We start from the raw sequence: 9720 nt of genomic DNA on the forward strand, positions 1-9720 counted from the left end.
TTAAAGGTGTGTCCTCTTTAGGTACATGGGGTCTGTCGAAACTCTCGCTCATAAGGGGACTGGTGTAGTGTGTCAGGCTGTGAAAAAGATAGTTGGTGACTCGAATGGTGATATTGGCGCTCAAGCTTGCATTCTTGAAGTTTCGGACCAAGGCCTCCGCATGGTCGACAGATCTAAACCAGATGTGAGTGATAGATTATAATTTTTTACTATTTCTAATTATTGTGACTATGAGTGATTTGAAATGAAACGTAAAATATAAAAATGTCTATTTTCAACCGATTAAAAAAAAGTTTCGGTTTATTGGTGATTTATTTGGTTTCTTATTTAAATTATGTTTTATAATTTCATTTTTTTTATTATTTTTATTAAAATGAAACAACTATTTGTTATAGTTTTTTTTTTCTTTAATTTTCCTTTTTTGATTTACATTTTTTAACAGAGGAGTCGGAACACACCTTGCATCGATTACTTCTATTCGTTGAAAAATGTTTCGTTCTGCGCCTTCCACCCTCGTGACCATCGATATCTCGGCTTTATTACAAAACATCCAACGTTGCAAAGGTTCGCATGTCACGTTTTCCGCGGTCAGGAATCGACAAGGCCTGTCGCCGAAGCAGTGGGGTAATTGATGATTTTTATATTACTAATTCAATTGTGTGCATTTTTTAATTGCTTTATAGATAGTTAAATAGCTTTTTAACATACAGTTAATACCGAGTGAGTTGGTACGGACCTGGTTGTACAATTATTTGCAAAAATCAAGTTTGAATGTATGTTTGATTTTTAAAAGCAATTCATTATTAATAATCCCCTATTATTTTATGATACATTGGCAACATAAAATATTTATTTCTAACCTATTCACTCGATTACAACGCCTTTATTAAGGGTATATATTAGTGATCGTAGCTCCGAAACCCAATTTAGATTTTGTATGTTGAATTGATAATATTTATCATAAAATTTTGCAAATAAAGTAGAACACGTTTATGCCTGGAAAAGATTCCAGGAATTAACGTGTTCTTCTTTATTTGCAAAATTTTATGTAAGAACACTGTTTTGCGTATATAGCATTGCATATATTATTATATTCCTACACTGAAGTGATGAAGCACGCGTATTAAAAAAATAGTTTTTTTTTTATTTTTTATTTATATAGTCCATTAAATAAGTATTGAAATAGAAAATCTACTAGGTAAGGTCAAGCACCTATAGTACCCTTGGCCGAAACACTAAGGGTTCCGTACAAATAAGCAAATGGACAACTGGAAAACAAATTAGGCATCTAATTTATGACCGTGCCAACCGTTGCTTAACCTCATTATTTACTATTTTTGTTCGGGCAGATAGCAAAAGAAATGATTATCTCTGAAAATTTCAATTGTCTAACTAAACTAGTTCGGTTCACGAGCCTGGTGACATAAGGACGGAATGACAGCCTGTAAAGTATCAGTAATACGGTCCTGTTTTTGACTATATGGGTAGTGGGTACCCTTAAAAGATTTACTAATCAGGCTTTTATTCGCTGAAATATTAATTTAAATATTGAAAACATCTATCAGCCTTTTTAAACACAGTTAATCAATTTGAGCACTTTTGGCATATTTTGGCATATTTGGTTTGTTGGAATTTTGCACTAAGTGCACGTGCCCCCGTACCACGTCTTACAGACATAAATGGCAGGGCCTTATAGGTGGTCTAAAGATGTCTATATTATTTCCTACATTGAAATTAATACTGCTATAAGACATCATGGTAGCCAGATGGCTGACCAGATGGTCTTGCTTTTTCGATCCCTTTTACTTGGACAGATACCATTGCACCTCTCTGAGTGACCTTCAGATCTATAAAGATCCAAAGGCATTGTTTTTTCAGATTGAACTTAAAGTTATTTGTCAAAATACTATATCCCTCCAAAATTTGGACATTTTAGGCGTTCCTTCAAAAATATGAGAATCAGTCTCAATTATTTTAGAAAACTACTACGGTTCTTTATTTCAGGGTTCAGGTTGACCGTAACCTAATAATAGTTTTCGATCATCTATAGAGAACCCAAAAGTTGATACCAATTCAATTTAATAATCCACACCAGATACAATTAGACCAGCGTTTGGTTTTTATTTTTACAAAGTACTTTTAAACATTGTATCGCCGTAAGGTTCTGAAATTTCTTTCAGTATAAATTTATTATTCAATAATAATAGAAGATGATCATGGATCACTAAAGTTGTCGACACTAAACAAAGTCAGTCACCAAGTATTCTCCTTAGATGTGATGTCTTTTGTCTATTATGACGACGTTGATTCAGAGATGACCCCAGAATTCGCTTACTACTCCAGGTAATCGAACTGCCTAAAAAAATGCATCCTGTACTTATATTGCATCGATCGCTAGGGTCAGTTATATGCATGAAATCTCTCTAACTTGTATCCGTCCTGTATATTGTGTCCACTTTATGCTGTAATAGCATGGGAATTTACGAGTATCATTAGCCCGTTTGTCCAGTCTTCAAAGTAAGGTAAATGAAAATAACAAGTAAGTATTTTTTTTTCTAAAGTCCAATTGTAGAACCTTATAGGAATCAGTAGTGTATTATTATAATAATATTATACTAGCTATTAGCCAGCGGCTTGCTCACATAGCCTAGATAGCCCATTTATTACCCTTTAGGGGACATATTCCATAATGGGTAGGTACCTAGTGTTCATTTAAGGTGTGGCGTAATGAATAGATAATATTATTATGGTGACTGCAGGTAGAAGGCGTCGTTGGCAGTTTAGAAAATTATATTTTGTGTTTTGTAAAAGTTTTCGAGGCATTTTAGTAATTCAAAAAATTACACTTGCCAGTCTTTCTTGTGGTGAGATTTCATATGAAGGATTTTTTTCAACCTGCTTTATTTCAAGGGGCGCATGTACAGCTTTTTTTTGACAATTTGAAATCAATTTTCATGTTTTTTTTTTTACTGAACTTATACTGCACAAATAATATACTTTTCCGAACCGACAGAACGTCCTCTATGTGCAATTACTGTATTTTCCACTCAAGCTCTATCAAACAGAGACTACATAATATTTTTGACCCAACACCCCACTACAAATACAAAGTAACATACTATTTTTTTTTTCATTTTTATCCTGTGTAAAAAATCCCATTTTTATCCCATTCTCCATTTCAATTTTTGAACATCCATTCATTAATTAATAATTATATATTCCTATAAAAATGTACGATAGAATTTTTCGTAATATTAGTAATTTTTTACTAAGAAGCATGGAAAAATTACTTTTTTGGCATATTTTAATGGATATAAAGTATTTTTTTTATAAATTAAATAGATTAATAAATAATATAGGGATTGATATAATATTATTATACAATTATAACTCTACATACGGACTATTAAAAATAGGTAAACAAAGTTTTTTTTTACATTATTTTAGACTACTGATAAATTATGAATGAATTGCATTAAAAGAAAAAAAAAATGTTTTTCATGTAAAATATTTTTCAATACTTACTATTTTAAAATGATTAAATAGACTTTAAACATAATATTTTACAATAAATATCGAAGCGTATTTTTTAGAAAATCTATATTATGGTAGACTTGATATAAAAATAATTAAATTAAACTAAATAAAAAATAATGAACTAAAAGATAGGATCAAATATTATTTTTGTATTCCAAACATTCGATAGGTACCTTATTTCTCAAAATTTCGTAATCACGGATCACCCCATCAGCACTTTCAAGCAGTGTTGAATTTATTAATTTTTTATACTAAAAATCCTATTTTGAAAAGCTGAAATCGTAACCAAATTTTTCCTACAGTTATTACAAACAATATTACTGATAAAACCAATATTGGCAAAAAAGATTTGTGACCTCAAATAATTTGTAACATCTTGCTGTTTGCGACCCAAAAATGGGTACAAAAACTTAAGATGTATCTAATAACGTTCACCTGAATTATTTATTTAAACATTTTAAGTTGCTATTTTATTATAAAAAAAAAAACAATAATTTTAAACATGAGATCGTATTGGCAGAATAAATTTAGAGTTCAATAATTATTATCAATCATATTATAATATCTACAAATAGATCATAATAGTTTCATTAAATAGTCAAAAGTTACTGCTAAATAATTAATATTTTTATTTTATTTATATTATTTCACAGACTTATAATATTATGATCGTTATTTACTTGCAATGTGAAATCGGAAATGAGGTTATTTTTTACACGCTTTATATTAGCTTCACCTGTATGTTTGTAACCGACTTCTTTGGGCGCGATTTTGACCCACTTTAAACGGCCAGATTTCGTTCAAACTTTGTAGATTTAATGAGGACCAATGACAATACACTAATTTGATAAAAATTTTCAATTTTTTAGTTCGGTTTTCTATAAAAAGCGTGTTTTTTACACGCTTTATAGTAGCTTCACCTGTATGTTTGTTAAACCGACTTCTTTGGGCGCGATTTTGACCCACTTTAAACGGCCAGATTTCGTTCAAACTTTGTAGATTTAATGAGGACCGATGACAATACACTAATTTGATAAAAATTTTCTATTTTTTAGTTCGGCTTTCTATAAAAAGCGTGTTTTTTAGTTTTTTTTTAACTATTATTATTATTTTCTAGAGAAGCATGTAAGCTTAAAAAGTTATAGATATGGTTTTGCAGCTCTTCACCGCACTAATTCGGAATTACACAAACATACAGGAGATTGATAAAATATTATTAACTAGCTGTTCGCTGCGGCTTTTCCCGTGGATCTTTAGGAGATAAAAAAAAACAAATTAGCCGAATTGATTCAGTCATTCTTGAGTTTTGCGCTTATAAATACAAGATGGATAGTATTTTTAATTATCTACTTTATTTTAAATTATATTAAAATAATTATTTGAGTTGTCACACTTAAAAATTGTGATCTATAGGTACGCAATATTCAGTATTTTAAGATCATTATAAATATTATTCTAGTTTGTCTTACGAATCTGGATAATTTTTATTTTGTGTTTACACCTAATAAAAAAGAAAATATATATTTATTAACGCTACATTATGTAAACTCCACTTATTGCGTTTTTTAAAACTCGATTTGACAGATCGATAGATTTTTGTTTTCATAATACTGCATTCAAAAGCCATGCAGTCCATTCATAATTTATCCATAAATCTTATATTGATTTAAAAGTAATTTAAAAAATGCTTCATTTACTCTTAAAAGTTCTTTATAATTTTGAATTATCAAATCATATTTACCCTTAACACTACGTTTATATTTTATTTATTCCTTATTCTACCTCCCCAGTTAAATACTTACTTACTTCTTACTTCAAATATGCGCAAAGCGAAATATGACTATGATGTATATTTAATGTGTATTTTTTTTTAATTTAGCCATTCTTTTTACAAATGTCTTATACATAAAATACTTTTGATATTTAATATTAATTATAAAATAATAAACATAGTCTTTTTATACATAATAGTATGTAGATATATTTATCATAAATTGTCTGATATTAGTCCATTGAAAAGATACAATGTCGGTCGCTTTTCTCAACTTCTGAGCGATAAACTTAAAAAAAAAACGTCTCAAATATCATCGTAAAATGACATGAAGAAGATAAGAATATTATCTACTTTACTCCCAAATGAAACTTATTCAAAAATATTATTTTTACTTAAAAATTATTTGGATCGTTATTTATTTATTTATTTATTTATTAGGTTTACCAGTAATTGTTACACAAAATTAACAAGTATATATAAAATTAATCTTAAAACTAAGTGTACAATTTAAGGTAGGTAAACACCACATGCATACATTTAAATTTTAAAAGGTTTTATACAGGAAACAAAAAATACATCTAAAATCTTAAACTAAGTGATGGACAAGGTACTTAAATTTATTTAACCTAAGGGAGAACATAGGTATTATAGATCTTTAGCAAATTCATTGTTAATTCTATAGAGTCTAGGAATCGGAGAACTGGAACCAAGGACTGTCCTACGTAATGGGGGAGATAGAAGGTTAACTGGATTTCGGGAATATTTGAAAGGAACTTTAATTTTGAATTTAGATAGCAACGCCGAACAGTTAATATGACCATTTAAAATTTTAAATAAATACATTAAGTCTAATGCGGTTCTTCTTTTATCTAACTTCTTTTATCTTCAATGATGCGTGAAAAAGCGCGTAACTCCGAGTTACGGGCTTACGCAAGTCGGGGTACTACTGTAAAATAAAAGTTGTAGACCTAGTTACAAATACAAATTTTTCAAATAAAATTTTCTGTAGTTATTTTAGGAGAAAAAGCGTAAAATTATTTTTTCAAGATGGCAGTCAAACTTGAAACTTGACGTTAAGCAGAATCTTTTCAAAATAATAAAAAATAAGTAGAAACTAATCCCTACTACTACATACTACTACATAAAAATTGCGTCTTCTGAGAAGCGCAAGCTAAAGCCTAAAAAGTAACATTTCAATGGACTATTTAGACGTCAACGTCTTATATACTGGCCGATTAAGGAAAGCTGGCATCTTCACAGTACTCACACATATGCAATTTTACTATAGAGTATATTCAAAAATAAATGCGACTCTAGTTTAACTATTGCAGACTTGAATCGTAAAATGAGTGCGTTGTAGATAAATATAAATATGAAAGCTCTCATAATTTATATGTAAAATTACAATTTAAAAGTAACTCAATCGATGAACTTAATTATTTATTCTCATAATCAATTGTAATATAGTATTGATAATCATTCAATTATCAAATAATAATTAAATTTCATGTCATATTCAATCATAACGATATAAACAATTCTAATAACACGTGCGCTCACTCACAAGAAACAATACAAGCGAAACCCTAGCACGTAAGAGATAAGGCTACATTACAATAAAAGCTGTATTGTTCAGCTATGTATGAAAATTTTAACTTACGGCGTTTACATTTTGTTTACAAAACTTATTAAAATGATTACATAATTAATTAACCTGGGTAAAGTAAAAAAATATGCTTAGATATCCGCGTGCCGTGAAGTATCTCGTCGAATATAGTTAGTAGTAGACATACCTAACGTCTTTGTTTAAATTACATTACCCTGTATTTATAAACAATTGCAACATAAAAACTATAATTGTCCCCTTCACCCTCATAAGCTAGTCTGCGCGCGAGAGAGACAGACAGACTTTTCATGATGCGTATGCAGTATGACGTCACGCCGCGCGCGTCTTCACAGACACTACACAATATTATGTGCCATGTTTAAATGTGTTGACGTTCCAGCTCTTCTTAATCGGCCAATAACATCCCTCAGCCTAGCGACTGTGTCTTCTCTAACATTCTAACCGACCCAAATGAGCACACTTAGTTATAATATTTGTGCCATACTATGTGATTCTAGGGTCTAAATATAAACATTATTATGTTATGATTTGTCGTCAATGAAGTCGGGTTTAATTCACCCAGCGTTTTAGAAATAAGTATTTTTTTTTGTATCAAACTTGTTTTTTGCAAATATCTATGTGTTCATGGCAAGGTCCATTTATTAACAAACGACAATAAGACGAGCTTAGTTAAATGAAAACAAGTTAACATACCATAAAATGTTTAATGTTTACTTCTCGTAAATCTTGTTAACAACTTACTCGGTTTTATATGTCTATGTTATTATTTATGGATAGATGTGGAAATAAAATTTAATAATCAGTTCTTTTTTTTCAGGCGGGCGTTCCAGAGGTTTTATCAAAAATTCATAGAAACAGCTTACCCGATCGAAGACATATATATAGAGTAAACAAGTACAACGGCAAACAAGTTTCACAGATAGTTAGCATATTCCTGTGTTACAATGAAAGGCAAGAGATATTACTAAATATCGTGTGCTTTTTCCCGTATTTTAATTGTTAATTTGCTTGCGAAATCTTTCGATTACAACGCCAAAGGCGTATTGCGGTAATCATCTGTGGAATTTATAAAAGCTTTAAACTCGCTGTCGAAACCTACGTCGCCTTCAAACTTAAATGTATTCATATTGTATTATATTATATAATATATAAAAATATACTTATCTAAATTTTAATTCATCGATAACAATAATATCACGCCTTTTGCGCCTTGCTTTACCTAAATATTCGTATATTTAAAAAACAGTAAAATATAACACGACTTCAATATTAGTATACTTAGAGCTCATGATACATTCGATTCCTTTGATGATTGCCCAAATATTAACAAGCAAATTTTCTCACGTTTTATTATTTCATTTTCCATTTTCCCCAAAAACTGACGAAAAGCGTAACAGAATCTCAAATACTGTGATATATATTTTTTTTTTCGGTGTAGGTGAAACCACTTAATTTTTAATCATCGTGACTTTAATCATAATCTATTACGTTCTATTCAGTATTAGAAATTAAAAATCAACTCGTAATTTAATAATTTATACAGTATTAATAATAATTAACTTGATCGTAGACGTTCTAGATTAGAAATGTTGGAACACGTCAACTCAATTACTACCTACACCATTATTATATTGTAAATTAATTAATTTCATTCGTAATTGTAAGGTTATATTACATAAGACACTTTTTGTATACCTTAAGTTATTTCAATTATTTTAGTTTTATATTATTTTAATAAAGTGGATAATATTTATTATAATGTGTTTGATATTTTACCTTTTCCGGCTCTTTTATTCTTCGTTCGAAATATGAAGTATTTGCATAATTTCGCGGATTACAAAACAAAATATAATATTTACGAAAAAAATACAAAAACTGTCTTTTAAATAGATCCTTTGGCAATAATTTTTTCTTGTAAATATTCAATTGAATTTGGTTGCATTTACGTAGCAATAAAATAAATGCGTAAAGCTAATATATTGACATGATATAATAAAGAATATAATTATGTTTGTTACGTAGTATGTAATGATTTCAACGAGTAGAAAATAAAAGTATATTTTCACATGACATTTTTGTATATCACTCGCCTATTAAGGAGTTAGAAATGGATATGCTACGTAAATGTAATCTATGTAAATATCACAAAATACACCTAAATAAAATATTTGATGCATTATCGATACGAAGCAAATCTGTCAACAAAGCTGTCTTTGAGTGCTGTGGCCTGTGACTCAACGGATGATAGAATATATAATATTTATTTTTCCAGTACTTCATAGGGAATTTGAAATAGTGTTTAATAAGGCATTGAAATATATTAAGTGGGACTGAACCTATGTGTTTTATTGTAGATGTAACGCCCTTGAATTCGGTGTAGTTTGTATCTTCCACGAAAAAAACGTTGACCCCACCCATTGACCCCAAGCGGCCCGATCGGTCCCAGACACAATAGATTTTTTATTGTGTCTGTGGTTCCGGGGCTTGAGTTATTACGGCAAAAAGTTTTATTTTTTCAAACTTTCATAATTTCAGCTTTACAACATGACAATATGATAATATTATGTTTAATATAGCTGCTGCCAATGCTTAATATTTTTTTAGCGCAGCGGAAGGAATGCCTATAGGTATGATATGTATTTTATATTACAATTGTTGTATGTTTATTAAATTGATTATAAATTAACTATATTATATTATGTATATGATATAAAAATACTCCTCTGTCTTATTTTTGCAAATTTAATTAACTTGATTTGTTATTTCTTAATTTAAGAGTACT

At 29.4% G+C, this 9720-nt stretch overlaps 1 protein-coding gene across 1 annotated transcript in view; it reads left to right on the forward strand.

Moving 5' to 3' along the window:
• Positions 1-8751, forward strand: part of Aplip1 (JNK-interacting protein Aplip1) — a 29540-nt gene extending 20789 nt beyond the window's left edge. Inside the window, exons 6-8 of the mRNA XM_090101590.1 lie at positions 22-184; positions 443-624; positions 7756-8751. Of these exons, the coding sequence (XP_089957716.1) occupies positions 22-184; positions 443-624; positions 7756-7828 (418 nt within the window). The 3' untranslated portion in view covers positions 7829-8751. The remainder of the gene's footprint in view (positions 1-21; positions 185-442; positions 625-7755) is intronic.
• The last annotated feature ends 969 nt before the right edge of the window (positions 8752-9720 follow it).

The sequence above is a fragment of the Colias eurytheme genome, chromosome 1, assembly GCF_061535395.1.
Source record: "Colias eurytheme isolate Ceu_HAF_F1 chromosome 1, ilColEury1 Martin Lab GWU primary, whole genome shotgun sequence".
Classification (NCBI taxonomy): domain Eukaryota; kingdom Metazoa; phylum Arthropoda; class Insecta; order Lepidoptera; family Pieridae; genus Colias; species Colias eurytheme.